Raw genomic sequence first — 16,201 nt, 5'->3', positions numbered from 1 at the left:
TCTACAGAGACAGCCATCTGTTCTGTTGTAAATGATATGCTGGAAATGATGAATGAAAATAAATGTGGTATTTTAGTATTACTAGATCTTAGTACTGTTTTTTATATAGTGCCACTAAATGATCTACGGTTCATCAGTATTGAAGATCAAGCTTTCAAATACCTAAAAGACTACTTGTTGACAGAAATTACTTTGTGCAAATTGGAAATCCTATTCCTATTCATCATATGCCAGAGAACTTCAAATCATTCATTCATTATTCACCATATGAACCTTTAAACAGAGGGGTACCTCAGATAAGTGTTCTGGGCCCAATCTCATTCTGTATCCATATTATTGGTCTGTCAAAAATACTAGAAAGGCATAGAGTTAAGTTCAAACTATTTGCAGATGATACACAATTTTCAATCTCCATAAAAGATATAGACAGCATTACTGAAACTCTAAACCGAATTCTTGCAAGAGTTAGGGAATGGATTACAATCAAAGAAATTCATGGTGGTTAGAAAGAAAAAGTGTAAGAAACTTGGGTGATATTCAAATAAACATAAATAACAAGTTCGTGGTCTAGGCATATCTCTTGGCCGTAACTTGGCTTTCAATGCCCAAATAAATAATGTAATAATAACTGCTGGTTATCATCTTAGAAACATTGCTTTTATTAAGAAGTACCTGGATGAACATTCTGTAAAGAAACTTGGTGATTAACTGTATTATTACCAGGATTGACTATACTGTAACTCTATTTACTACAATTTACCTGATTCTGGCGCTGACTTTAATCGATCTGGTGATCATTCACATGATCACTTCCGTGCAGGTTCGGGCATCCCACACGGGATTCATGTCCAGTTGTTAAGAGCTTGGTCTTAATGCTCTTAACGTGGCAAGCAGCTCTTCTGGGAAATGAACACTCCAAAATCAAACCATTGTTCTCTAGTCTTAGGTGGTGCCATAGCTTCTGTACTATGGTCTTCCACTGTCTTGGGTTAGAGTTATCTTGCTTGAGGGTACACTCGAGCACACTATTCTATCTAATTTCGCTTCCTCTCGTTTTGTTGAAGTTTTTATGGTTTATATAGAAAGCATTTATTTTAGTGTTGTAGTTGTTCTTGAAATATTTACTTTTTCTTCTTTCCTTTCCTTACTGGGCTATTTTCCCTGTTGGGGCCCCTGTTCTTATAGCATCCTGCATTTCCAATTAGAGCTGTAGCTTAGCAAATTATAATAATAATAACAATAATAATAATAATAATAATAATAATAATAATAATAATAATAACAATAATAATAATAATAATAATAATAAGCTCATAGATTTTGTCAAGCAGTCTTTAACAACCTTTATCAGCTGAGTTTTTACCTTTGCTCTGAATCATGTTCATTATGACATTCTCTCTCTTTCTAACCTATTAATCTCGCTCATAAATTCTGGATAAAAGCTCAATTTCTTCACCAATGTCTGTAACGACCTCTTATCGCCTAAGTTTACTACCTTTACACTGAATCATAAGCATTATAAATGTCTCTCCCTATCCGACCCTTTGACCTCTCTCTCTGTCTCTATTAACTATCATAAACCTCGTTGGTTAGCCTTACACAGCAAAATACACCTTGTTAGAATTATGGAAAAAAATTGTCACGTTTACTGCAAAGTTACAAGTAATGTTACGATTTACAGTGGCCCACAATTAAATAAACTCAGACTCGTATATAAGCATTGTCTCAATACATAATGAGATGATTAAGGTTCAATGGATATTGGCTCATTATTTTATATAAAAGAGGTATAAGATTCTATATAAACTCTTACATTATGAATAGATTCATAGAAATGTCTTCTCATGATGACTGTTGAGCTAAGACTCACTACAAAGCTAAGACAAGGCTGATGTTTACCAACACATTAAATCTGGTACATTCTACAATTTTACAAATAAAACATTCAATTCACTCTTACATATCATGAAAAGCATACTGCTTAATTTCATGCATAATTAAGAGAAATAATTTACAATCTGATGTTTTAGAAAATAATGAAAATAAACAGATTCACAAACAAAATCTTACAATATTCCTACTCTCACACTCATAACAGAATATGGACTGTCTGCAGATCTTGAATCTGGCAGGTTCTAAGTAAGGATATATTCAATGTGTTACGTTAAGTCGTGTTACTCTGAATTGAGTACAGAATAATGATACCCAATGATCTAACAAAGGCTTCCAAAGTACATAACCATTCAAACTTATCAATATCAAAATGGCAAGGCTCTTGTATAGAACAACGCTTGCCTGCTAGAAATTCTTTTACCATGGTTGGTGTACAGTTGTACAATTTTACCTAAAAAAAGGATCAATGGGCTTGCATTATTTGACCTTTATATAAGAGCAACTGAGCTTTTAATATATAACAATGCACTATATGTAGTAGGTTCAAGAAATGAATGCATTGCTACTGAAAGAAAAACTCTTGTATCCTTAGCCAAAGCCCTTGGCTGGTACTTTAGACTGTGTTCACTGCTGCCAGGATGACCAGAATTTCTTTGAATGCACAACTAAAATAGCAGGTGCTTACAGATGATGGACTTTTATTGGACGACAACAACAGTATGTTATTGGTTGCGACCTTCACAGTAGCTGCTGACTGCCCTAAGGGCATAGCATCAGAGGTAAGAAGCATCACTGACACTTCAGGCCAGGCTTAGGTCACCCTTAATACTACAAATTTTATATAATTTGTACTTTTCCTAGCTATACAAACCTGAGACATTTATATGGGGTAACTAATAATCCTGTTTTCTACGACCAGCAAATAAAAGATTTAGTTGATTGCATCATGCTTTGTTGCTCTCATGGTGTCTCCTCACAACACTCACCTAGACAAAGACTTGTGGGGCGGTTGATTTGGGACCTTCGATAAATTTTAAAAAGTTAAAGTTAAAGTTGCGGGTTTTAGGTCTCCAATCAGACGATCTACATCATTCTGCTCGGGCGACCATAAGCCAGCAGGGACTATCACTAGCCCCCTCTAACCTCCCCACCCCAGGCGCCACCCTGGCGAGTAACCCCCGGTAGAAGGTCTCACACTATCATCATCTCCTCCTACACCTATTGATACAAAGGGTCTCGGTTAGATTTAACTGATGTCTCTATCTTGAGCTTTTAATTCTATACTTCTCCATTCATCATCTCCTACCTCACGCTTCCTGGTACTCAGCCATGTAGGCCTGGGTCTTCCAACTCTTCTAGTGCCTTGCGGAGCCCAGCTAAACGTTTGGTGAGCTAATCTCTCTTGAGGAGTGCAAAGAGCATGCCCAAACCATCTCCATCTACCTCTCATAATGATCTCATCCACATATGGCACTCAAGTAATCTCTCTTATAGTTTCATTTCTAATCCTGTCCTGCCATTTAACTCCCAATATTCTTCTGCGGGGTTTGTTTTTAAATCTACTAAATCTATTGGAGATTATTTCATTATCATACCATGACTTATGTCCATACAGTAACACCGATCTCAATAAACTGATGTATAGTTTGATTTTTACGTATAATTTCAAGCGATTTGATTCCCAAATTTTACTAAACCTAGCCATTGTCTGATTTGCTTTTCTCAGTCTTTCACTAAACCCTAATTCTAAAGACCCTATATTGGAGATCATAGTTCCTAAATACTTAAATGATTCCACCTCATTAATCCTTTCTCCTTCCAGTGATATTTCATCTTCCATTGCATACTTTGCCTCTGAATCAAGGTGTGAGCAAATCATAAGTGAAGTTACTCACCGGTCTGGTAACTGCTTGGACCTCGTATACACCGAATCCACTGGCGTTGTAACAAGTAAGATTGGATCTGATCATGCCTTGATTTCATTAGTGGTGAAGAATGAGCAACCTGTCCCTGGTGTATCTTACTCATGTAAGATTTATATGAAATCTCAAACAGACTGGAATGGGATTTTGCATGATCTTTTGGTCTTGAATTGGTTACAATTGCATAGTTGTGTTGATCCTGTAGACCCTTTGAATGAGAATCTAGTCAACACATTTGATGGGTGTATCTCTTCTCGTGTACTAAGGTACTGAGTGAAGGACAAACCATGGTTCAATGATGATTGTAAACCGTGCTTGTTTGGAGAAGCAGGAGGCCTATCATCTTTGGAAGGGTAACAGATCAGATTTGACCCGGAATAACTATACTCAGCTTAGAGCTTTTGCTCGGAGAGTATATGCTTCAACTAAAAAAGAATACAATTCAACCATAAAAGAAACCTTGGTGGTACAACCAAGGAGCATAAGTGATGGACTACCCTTAAATATGCACTCTTTGGTGTAAATGCAAAAGTTCCTCCTTTACTTAAACCAGATAGCTCTGTCACTCACTGTCCAAAAGAAAGGGCAACCCTTTTATCAGATCTGTTTGACAGCAAGCAGAGTAATGAGAAACTCAAACTTCCTCATTCCTGTTTTCCCGAGCAAAGAGTTGTTGTTGATGGGCACCATAGTGAGTATAGGAATGTGATATTCAGGGTAGTGTTCTTGGCCCATTACTTTTCATATTATATACACATGACATGTGGTTTAGTCTAGAAAACAAGCTTGTTGCATATGCAGATGATGCTACTCTCTTTGCATCAATTCCATCTCCTAAATGTAGATCTGGGGTTGGTGAATCCCTTAATAGAGATCTAGCTAAAATTAGTGCATGGGGTATGGAGTTAAATCCTAACAAAACTCAAAGTATGATTTTAAGTAGGTGAATGACTGTGGCTCCTCAACATCTGAATCTCAGCATTGATAATGTTTCTTTAACTTTGTATGACTTAAAGTTTTAGGTGTGATTTTCGACAGCAAATTTACTTCTGAGAAACACATCAGGTCTGTGTCTTCTTCAATTGCACAAAAAATTGGCTAATTGAGAAAGTCTTTCAAGATTTTTGGTGATCATTCTACTCTGAAGAAGTTTTAATTCTTCATTTTACCTTGTTTCAAGTATTGCTCTCCTGTCTGGTCTTTAGCTGCTGATTCTCATCTTAATTTGTTGGACAGAAACTTACGGTCTATTAAATTTCTTATTCCTGATCTAGATATTAATCTCTGGCACCATCGTTCAATCAGTTCATTATGCATGTTGCATAAGATTTTTTATAATTCTGTCCATCCTTTACATTCAGATGTGTAGAATATAGCAAAATGCTACAGGACTTGCAAAGCTTGCTTACCAAATTACAGGAAATATCATATGAGATTGGGCTCAAGATGAATAAAAGATAGACAGAGATGATGAATATGGAATGTGCAATGGAAGATGAAATATCATTAGAAGGAGAAAGGATTAATCAGGTGGAATCATTTAAATATTTAGGAACTATGATCTTTAGAATTTGATTTTAATGAAAGATTGAAAAAACAAATCAGACAATGACTAGTTTAATTAAATTTGAAAATCAAATTGTCTGAAATTCCATATAAAAATAAGGCTACATATCAGTTTAGTGAGATCGGTGTTACTGTATGGACATGAGTCGTGGTATGACAATGAAACAATATCCAACAGATTTTGTAGATTTGAGAACAAACCTCCAGAAGAATATTGAGAGTTAAATGGCAGGACAGCATTAGATACAGTATAAAATTATAAGAGAGATATTTGAGTGCATATGTGGATGAGATTATGGTGAGGGGTAGATGGAGATGGTTTGGGCATGCTCTTTGCACTTACCAAGAGAAATTAGTTCACCAAATTTTCAACTGGGCTCCACAAGGCACTAAAGGAGCTGGAAGACCCAGGCCTACATGGCTGAGGACTATGAAGCGTGAAGTAGATGATGATGAATGGAGAAGTATTGATTTAAAAACTTAAGATAGAGACGACTGGCAAAATCTAACTGAGGCCCTTTGCGTCAATAGGCGTAGGAGGAAGTGATGATGGTGAACGTTGATACATCAATGCATACATCGCACTTTAAAGACTAACTTAAAAAATCAAAGCCTGAAATATAAGCTACTATTTCACTTGAACATTTTTGAAATTGGTGATGCTTAGAAATATTATTATAATTATCTTCCTTGTCCTCTGAATATACTTTGTGAATACCTAAAATTCTCTCTTGAGACAGAAGCATTTATATGATTGGGTGCCCCAAGATTCTTTATTTTGCTTGAAGCAGTAAATATGGAAACCTACTCAAATGGCAAGCTGTTGCCAAGAATGATATCCATCATGTCATTATGACCTGTCTCGTTGTTTTTTCTTTATTACTTGACCAAAGAATAGTTCAGTGTTATCTTCACCGAGTATTTAGGTCATCAAAAATGGCAAAGGCCCACCATCAGATGCAACACAAATTCTGTAAAGAATCTGAAGACTTCGTATGCAATAAAGAAAGCCAAATAATCTAGTTTTTGTATTAGATTTTAGGATGTCTTTACCATCTAGAAGTCTCAATGAACTGAAATATTTTTCTGCTTTCATTAGAAAACATTTATTATCATTTGTATTAATTTTCTGAATTAAGCATTTAACCCCTTGGCATTTAGAAATTCTAGAATTCAATGTCAAGGAAGGCGTTTAAATGCCCTTATGAAATCAAGAGTAGCTTTATTTCCTTAAAATTCCCTTCGTTTTTTCATCAATCCAGAATCCTGAAGAAGTTGCAACCACTTCACTAAGAGTTGTACCACTAACTTAACGTTCATCCTTTCTTTCTTTTATCATTTTATCATTGTCACATTACCTAAATGGAGTTGCACTTTTTCTTGGAGTCTGTACAAATGTTATGTGTACTCCCATTTCACATAATTTCCATTTTTATCTAGGAAGATTTCTTTACTTTCAAAACAATTCCTCACAAGTCTTCAAATGTGACAGGGAACTGTATATCGCCTGCCAAATGTACCAAGAAAAGTGGCAGTGTCTTCCGAAACAACTGTCACGTTTAAAGTGTGATTTCTCATTTTATTTACAAATGGTATTATAATCACAGTGTGTGAATGCATACGTTCATCAAAAATATTTGTTATACTTATAGAAAACCTGTGACACCTTAGTTCAGGAGAGGTTGAAAACCCACGGTCAGCCAGGTATTCAGTTGCCACTTCCAATATGGCCTCCTGGTACCAAAGCAACTTCACATAGCCTGCACAAGGCATCTCTTCCCATTATTCTACCAAGACGTCAACAGACATCAGCCAGGGAATAATGAGAGTGTTCGTATCTGTGTTACTAGACATACACTGTCAAGTAAGGGTTAAGGATGGTTCCAGAAGAAAATACTATTATCCCTGCCATATCTATACCTTGAATATACACATACAGTGTTGTAGAGAGGAAATCCATGAAATCTATTAATCCCCAGTTCTTTAAGAGAAAATCTCACACCTGAGGAAAACTACGTAAATATTAACTCTACAGGGAATTTCCTTTAATGATAATTTGACACTGGGAGATGCTGCCTCGCCAAGGTTGTTGCGACCTATTGGAAATATCCCTGCCTGGGAATAAGAGCAATGGAGCCTACCCATTGGCTCCCCAAGGAAAGACAGTATTCCTATTGTCACAAATTTGGACGTGACGTTAGCCGCTGCTGGATCAAGGGAAATCATGAGCCAGGAGAAAAGAAGTCCTCTAATCAAAATCAAGCACTAAACATTAATGAAGTGATGAGAAGACAGTCGTTCTGGCAATGGATGGTGAAGAAGAAAGACAAGGCCATAAGACGAGGACAGGAAGCCTTCATTCATGCTGGATCTGTGTCTCTGCATGACCATGGTACCAAACCTGTACAGATAAAGATTTTGTGCGATACTGGAGCTGAACAGACTGTCCTGTATAGTCTTATCCTTTGATGAATCATCAGCTTTGGGAGACAATGTCGTGGTTTGCTACATCAGGGGAAGAGAAGAATTGCCGTTATATGCAGTGAATTTAAACTCTTATTTCCGGCACATTTCCAGTTGCTTTGGTGGATGAGGCACCAATGCAAGGGGGTACAGTTATTATTAGGAAATAACATAGCTGGGCAACCATGCTGCACAACAAAATGTAAGTTCATGCTGACAATAATGAAGGGAATGTGAATATTGAACAAAATGAGTATCCAGCATGTGCTATTACCCGTGGTAGTACCACTCAACCAAAAAAAGAATATAGAGATGATGTTCCTATAGGAGCGCTTGAGGGCACTTTCACCTAATTGCATAGTGATGTGGTGCAACCAAGTTTATCAATTTTGGAACACTCGAGAGAGTCGCTCATTTACACTCAAACCCAAGACTCAGAAATTCCAAGAATAAAAGAGGAAGCTGGATCCCTGATTGAACTTGAGGCTGAACCCTCCAGTTACTACTCAAGGAGTGATGTCCCACTGTACAAATGGCGACCTAAGAAGGTGCCTACTGATGCTGAGTGGACCATTCTACATCAGGTGGTAGTGCCACCACAGTACCGAGAGATTTTCAGGTTGCCTAATAAGTAACCAATGGGAGGGCATTTAGGAGTATGCAAGACACACGAGAAAGTTTCCCAGGAATTTTATTGGCCAAATTTGAACAGGGGAGTTGCAGAATATTGCCGTAGTTGTTACTCGTACCAAGTGATATGTAAAAAGGATCCAAATCATCGAAAGGCATCATTGCAACCCATTCCAGTGGTGAAAGAACCCTTCTCAAAAATTATCATGGATATTGTCGGACACCTGCCAACGACGAAGAAGGGACACAACCTTGTTGACACTAATGCGTGCGTCGACACGCTTTCCTGAAGCGTATCCGTTGTGGGTAGCAATGAGTCATAATGTGTTGCATACTCTGGTATAGTTCGTGACCACATTCGGGTTGCCAAAAGTTATTCAAACTGACAAAAGTAGTGTTTTCTTGTCAAAAGTCTTTGAAGGCACCCTTAAGGAGTTAGGAATGCAGCACATAATGTCCTCGGCTTATCATCCACAGTCTCCAGGTGCTTTGGAAAGGTTTCATGCCACACTGAAAAATACATTACGTACATACTGTGAAGACTAGAAAACACGAGATTGGAACACAGGCATGCCGTTCTTGTTGTTTGCTATTCGACATTTACGGCAAGAATCTCTGGGGTTTTCCCCTTTCTGTTGGTCTTCAGACATCAAGTACGTGGACCTCTCAAACTATTGAGGAAAATATGGACCCATGAAGAACAAAAGTACCAATATGCTAGACTTTGGGGTGAGTTTTCGACAGTGCTTGCACGAGGTCTGCTAAACAGGCCACAAGGAAATGCATAAGTCTCAAGGAAAAAAGAAAGCCTGGAATGACCAAGTAAGTAGGGCAAAAGTATAACAGTTCCAAAGGGAGACAATGGGCTCATCTTTCTACCTGTGCCTGGTAGTTCCTTAGCGGCCAAGTACCAGGGGCTATATTAGGTCGTGAAGAAGCTCAGCAAACTGGATTATGTGATGGGACACTATACCAAAGAAAGGAACACCAGGTGTGACACATCAACATGATGAAGCCGTATGTTGTTCGGAATACCAGTGCTAATGCCACTGCCCTACAGCTAGTTACTGAGCCTGTTCATATATCTGCAATAAGGAGACAGGCACAGCAACTAAAAGAAGAGGAAGAGCAGTATCCTCAAGGTAAAGAGGAGGAAGAGCAGAAGCCTCAAAGTGAAGAAGAGGAGAAAGAACAGAATCCTCAAGGTGAAGAAGAGGAGAAAGAACAGAATCCTCAAGGTGAAGAAGAGGAGAAAGAACAGAATCCTAAAGGTGAAGAAGAGGAAGCAGAACAGAATCTTCAAGGTGTTGAAGAAGAACAGAATATTCAAGGTGTTGAAGAAGAGAAAACCAGTTTTAAGGGCACATCTCTCGAAGCTTGACTAGAGAATATTGAGGTTCTCAGGGACTTCAAGACCAAGCAGCAAGATGATGTCCAAGCTTTAAGGGAAGAGTACGCTGTGTTGTTTCCTGATGTTCCTGGCCTGACAAACATAATGGAACATGATGTGGATGTGGGAGATGCACGCCCAGTCTGTCATCACGGGTATAGTGTGTCACCAAAGAAGCGAACACAGCTTGGGAAGGAAATTGACTACATGCTAAAGCAAGAGATTATTAGAAAGAGTTCCTCACAGTGGAGTTCACCATGTGTGTTAGTGGAAAATCATAATGGTGGAGTCCGGTTCTGTACAGACTATAGAAACGTGAACAATGTCACAAAGCCAGATTCTTTTCCCCTTTGGAAGGGATATTGGAGTGTTCCCCTCACTGAGAGAGCCAAGAAGGTTTCAGCTTTTGTAACACCCCAAGGATTATTTGAATACAATGTAATACCCTTTGGGATGAGGAATGCTCCAGCAATGTTCTAGTAAATGATTAACAGTTTGATATAAGACCTAGAAGGTATTGCTGCATATATGGATGACATTATTATCAACAGTGACTCTTGGAAGGCACACCTGAAGAGATTGAAAGTCCTTTTCAAACGTTTAGCAGAGGCCAACTTGACAATCAACCTCTCACACTGTGATTTTGGACAGGCCAAGGTCACCTACTTAAGGCATATAGTAGGTTAAGGGTTTGTTCGGCCAGCACAAGTAAAGGTTGAGAGCATACAATAGTTTCCATTCTAGCAAAGCCACTGAGCATTACATCGGTTCCTGGGAATGACTGGTTACCGAAAGTTCTGTGAAAACGATTCTACCAGAGCCTTAAATCTCACTAATCTTCTCAATAAGAATAACAGATATGTATGGTCTACCAACTGTAAAGATGCATTTGAATCACTTAAGAAATTGCAAAGTCTATTACCTGAGCTGAAGGCACCACATTTTGATAGGGAATTTGAAACAGCAGTAGATGCTGGTGATCATGGGGCTGGTGCAGTCTTATTACAGGAAGATGATCAAAACATGAAGCATCCCATGGACTACCCCAAGAAATTTAACTGACATGATAAGAACTATGCCACCATAGAAAAGGACTTATTGGCTTTACTCCTTGCTGTAGAACATTTCTCTATTTACCTTCAATGTAACTCACTGCCTAACATCTTCACAGACCACAATCCCCTAACATTGTTGCATACTATAAAAAGCCACAACCATAGACTACTCAAATGGAGCCTACGGTTGCAGGAAATAAACTTGAACATACAACATACGCTGGGGAATCAGAACGTTCTGGCAGACTGCCTTTCACAGATGAATTAGGGTTCAATGTGTGTGCACATAGGTTAAGGATGATTGTAAAACGTTTATGTCAAGAAATGCCAACTATCTAATGAGAACCAAGCGGTGAGTCCAGTTTTAGTGATTAAGTAGATGATTTAATTTCCATTGAGCTGGAAATTTTTTTAAGTGGGGAAAATGTGAAGTAAGTTGAGTTTTACCCTCCAAGAAATATAATACTGCTCTATTTATTCTTCGATATGGCTTCGCTGTCGTGAATCCCTATTACTCGTGAGGTATACCAGCAGCCACACCTCAACCATCAAAGTAGGTCCCTTCTAGGCCCATAGCCATTAATTGCCAGACACTTGAAATTGAAATTTCCCCTCTTTCCCAGGTTCAACCGCAAAAGAGATGTGCGAAAGAGAATCCCGTAAGAGGAACAAGGAAGGCAGAGAGTATTGAATTACAAGCTCAAGACAGAGACGACTGGCGAAATCTAAACGAGGGCCTTTGCGTCAATAGGCGTAGGAGATGTTGATGATGATATATTCATGGGCTAAGAGTCCCCTGTCCACGTCCAGAGCGAAAGCTCTGGGTGTGTGTGTGTGTGTGTGTGTGTGTGTGTGTGTGTGCGCGCGCGCGTGTGTCTTCCACAGGGCTCATCCATGATTGGCCAACAACCAGAGAAGTAAAAAGGGGTCAATTGCGGCTCTTGGACGCTGACCCCTCAAGTCTGCCCTGTGAACTTTGAAGTAACCAATGAAGAGAAAGAGAGGGATGATTGCTCGGATTCCCTTCGTCGACCTAGGAGCTTACAACAAGTAGGAGAGTTAGTTTCTACAGTACAGCCAGAGAGGGGAAAAGTAATCCTTCCCCTCAGAAGGACAGTGATTCGACCTCTTATGTGAGAAAGGACTCTGCAACCCCAGTGAAATTGAGGTTCTACCATATCCCCGGTACCAACCCTAACTAGCTGAGACTGAGCGCCTCAGAACATGTGTTTCAGAGTGTACCAGCCGACCTTGAGAGAGAGAGAGAGAGAGAGAGAGAGAGAGAGAGAGAGAGAGAGAGAGAGAGAGAGAGAGAGAGAGAGTACCAAGGCCTACATAATCAAATAGTGAAACTCAGGGGATGGGGATTCGAACAGTTATTATTATTATTATTACTAGCCAAGCTACAACCCTAGTTGGAAAAGCAAGATGCTATAAGCCCAAGGGCTCCAACAGGGAGAAATAACCCAGTGAGGAAAGGAAATAAGGAAGTAAATAAATGATGAGAATAAATTAACAATATATCATTCTAAAAACAGCAACAGCGTCAAAACAGATATGTCCTATATAAACTATTAACATCAAAAACAGATATGTCATATATAAACAATAAAAAGACTCATGTCATCCTGGTCAACTACCCGATTAGGAAGATCATTCCACAACTTGGTAACAGCTGGAATAAAACTTCTAGAATACTGTCAAGGGGAATTATTCCTTAGTAATTTAGAAAGGTCCTTGTCAGCCATTTGCAATTCACTTGACTTTTAGTAATTTGAATCAACTTGTGTAAGCCAAATTACCTTATTTCAGAAGTAATTTGATATGGGAAAGTGTTTACAATTCAAGTATTCTCTTTGGTGAAGTTGTGTTCGTATCATGGATTATCACAAATGGTGTGGCAGTTTTTTTTAATTGCTCCAAACTACGGCTAATGTTCTAACGAACTAAATGGTTGTTTTTATTTCAAGGAAAATGGCTGAATAAAACAACATTGTTTCATTCATTTATAGTTTATCTTTTATTGTTGATCTTGTATTCTTACCATTTTGACATTTATGCTTTAAATTTCATATATCTTTGATTGATTAAATATTGTGAATCTAGAAGTTTTTTTTTTTTTTAAAGAAAATCTCGACAAATTTATGTAATAAGCAAATTTTAAACATGGTTTTTTTTTCCCGTGATTAGAAATAAGTAGACCATAAATCTGTCCTGATCTTACCATTATAGTGTGTTCAAAATTTACTCCTATTCATTAACTCTGGAAAACGAACCGTTAATAGCATTAATGAGTTCATTCCTTTTAAAAGACATCACAGTGTCAATTAGATGATCTATCTGGTTGACATGATGATACAGTGTCATTTAAAGAGTCAGAATAATACTTTCCTTAAAGAGCATAGCCTGCACGTTACGTCACAATATATATATATATATATATATATATATATATATATATATATATATATATATATATATATATATATATACTATATACATATATACATATATATATATATATATATATATATATATATATATATATATATATATATATATATATTTATATATAAATATATGTATATATATTATATATATTTATATATGTATTCATATATATATAGATATATATATTATATATATATATATATATTTATATATATATACACACATACATATATATATATATATATATATATATATATATATATATATATATATATATATAATATACATACATATATTTATATATATTTATATGTACATAGTATATATATATATAATATATATATATATATATATATATATATATATATATATATATATATATATATATATATATATATATATATACATATATACATATATATTTATATATATATAAATGATATTTACAATATATATATATATATATATATATATATATATATATATATATATATATATATATATATATATATATATATATATATATATTATATACACACACAATGTGAGCATATCTGCCTGTAATAACGAAAAGTCCTACACGTTGCATAATGCACTATATAACAATCCTGTTTGCAAGGACACGACATAGACAAATTCTCGTTAACAGGAAATAATTTATTGCGTTTTATGGTGCCATGAAGGACCCTCCATCCTCCCACCATCAGCCAATCACAGGCCTAGAAAATAATCTGGTGGGGGGCCGTGTCACACACACACACACACACACACACACACACACACACACACACTACATTCAGCGATATGCTATGATCACAAAAGAGTTGCCAGTTCGGCCTTTATCATGCCAAAAAACCCCTCAAATTGGCCTTCTTTTTAAATTGTTGGCCTATAGTAATATGAAAAAGGCGGGTCTTAAATACTAAATATTTGGCCTTTTCTACTAATGGGTTGGCATTTTAAAGCTTCTGTTGATTAATAGTTGGCCTTTTCTCATTTAGAAAACCTGGCAACTCTGTTATTCACAACTCCGTCAATGGACAGTAGTAACTCCGAGCGTTCGAACACAAAATATCCCGGCACTCCGGCAGACGTGTTTTAGTAAGGTTACTGTAGACACATAAACACTGTATGTGAGTTTTGGCCAACAAGCAGGTGTGCTTACTAAAATAACCCATAATAAATTATTATATTCAGGAATTTTCTCCGTTACCAACGAAAATTTTTTTTTTTGAATGAATGCATGAACGTTTTTAAAGGGAGTGTTCGGATGAAGTTATCATGTCTGCTGAAGAAAAGTAAGCAAACTATGCTTTTCAACGACTGATAGGAAAAAAATTATAAATTAGTTATATTCCTGAGTACTATTCTAGTGGAAGCGTTCCTGTTTACCGGTTTTCCTGAGGTCAATACCACCACATTTACCGTTATCCTTTCTTCACACTCCCCAAGCATCCTACACCAGGACCGAAAGTGGTCGCAAGTGAATAGCGTCAAGTCGAAAGTTTTCCTCAAACCAATCATATTAAATCACAGACAGTTCTTATGCATTTTGTCTGAACTTTAAACCTAAATACAATGCCAGTAACGAATCAGAAGGATAGCAATGAAAAGGCTGATTCTTTCAAGACAACGAACTCAGTGAGCAAAACTTTAGACAAAGCGAGACACAACAGCAATGTTGAATGGATACGAAAAATATTGAAATTTTTGCTGATTGTGCAACAAATTACTACAGCAACCTCGGACAAGGAGCATCTCTTGAAAGCAGGTAAGATAGATGAAATATTTCTATTCATAAGCCTTTTAAATATGACTTATACATTATATGTGTATATTAATAATGATAATAATGTTAATCAAATATAAATATCTATTGAATATTGTTAATCTTATTTTGAACATTTCTATGGGTCTCATAATTTGCTCTCTGTCAGTTGTATAAATCTCATACGTGTATCTGTCTTTAGTATATATATATATATATATATATATATATATATATATATATATATATATATATATATATATATATATATATATATATATATATATATATATATATAAACATATTTCACGTATTTATTTCACGTAAATACACGATAGGTGTAATGACTATATATTCGAATCTTTTTTCCCGGTACAATCTGTAACCAATTTTTGTATTCTATTAATTGTTAAAATCAGTTTCCTTTCAATATTAAGGATACTTTACAATAGTATTTTTCTTAATGTATTTTCTCAAATCTTTATTAGAAAAAAATAAAATATCTGGTATGTAATGTCATTGATATTTTGAAATATGACTCAAAGCGACGAGGAAGTTGTAAATCTAAGTATGTGTCATCCTTTGTTCGTTCAGCCATTAAGGTTATCGAATATTTATCTGTAATACAAGAAATGCTATCAAGAATATTTATCAGAGAAACACAGTCGTCATGTGTAATCCTACGACTTGAATGACCTTATTCAAGCATTTACTGTTTTGCTTTATAATGCTTCATGCAGTTTTTGTCACAAAATATAAGAAAATTAGAAAAGTGGTATATATTGGATAGCAATATTAAAGACTCTATGCTTATGAGTACTCTAGATCACACTATTCCATCTAATGTCTTTTCCTCTTATTCTTTTTTTAATAGTTTATAAAGTTTATATGGGAAATGTTTATTTTAATGTTGTTACTGTTCTTAAAATATTCTATTTTGCCTTGTTTCCTTTCCTCACAGGGCTATTTTCCCTGTTGGGGCCCCTGGGCTTATAGCATCCTGCTTTTCCAACTAGGGTTGTAGCCTAGCAAGTAATAATAATAAAAATAATAATAATAATAA

General features: G+C 36.3%; 2 protein-coding genes across 2 annotated transcripts in view; one reads left to right on the top strand and one right to left on the bottom strand.

Moving 5' to 3' along the window:
* LOC137636467 (actin-related protein 8-like) overlaps window positions 1–16,201 on the bottom strand; it is a 162,146-nt gene that overhangs the window by 50,784 nt on the left and 95,161 nt on the right. The gene's annotated exons all lie outside the window — the stretch shown is intronic.
* Window positions 14,450–16,201, top strand: part of LOC137636466 (uncharacterized) — a 57,056-nt gene continuing 55,304 nt past the window's right edge. Inside the window, exon 1 of the mRNA XM_068368895.1 lies at window positions 14,450–15,141. Within this exon, the coding sequence (XP_068224996.1) occupies window positions 14,949–15,141 (193 nt within the window). The 5' untranslated portion in view covers window positions 14,450–14,948. The remainder of the gene's footprint in view (window positions 15,142–16,201) is intronic.

This window comes from Palaemon carinicauda, unplaced genomic scaffold (assembly GCF_036898095.1).
Source record: "Palaemon carinicauda isolate YSFRI2023 unplaced genomic scaffold, ASM3689809v2 scaffold306, whole genome shotgun sequence".
NCBI lineage: Eukaryota > Metazoa > Arthropoda > Malacostraca > Decapoda > Palaemonidae > Palaemon > Palaemon carinicauda.
Note: the sequence above shows the minus strand (reverse complement) of the source record. Positions and strands in the feature narration are given on the sequence as shown.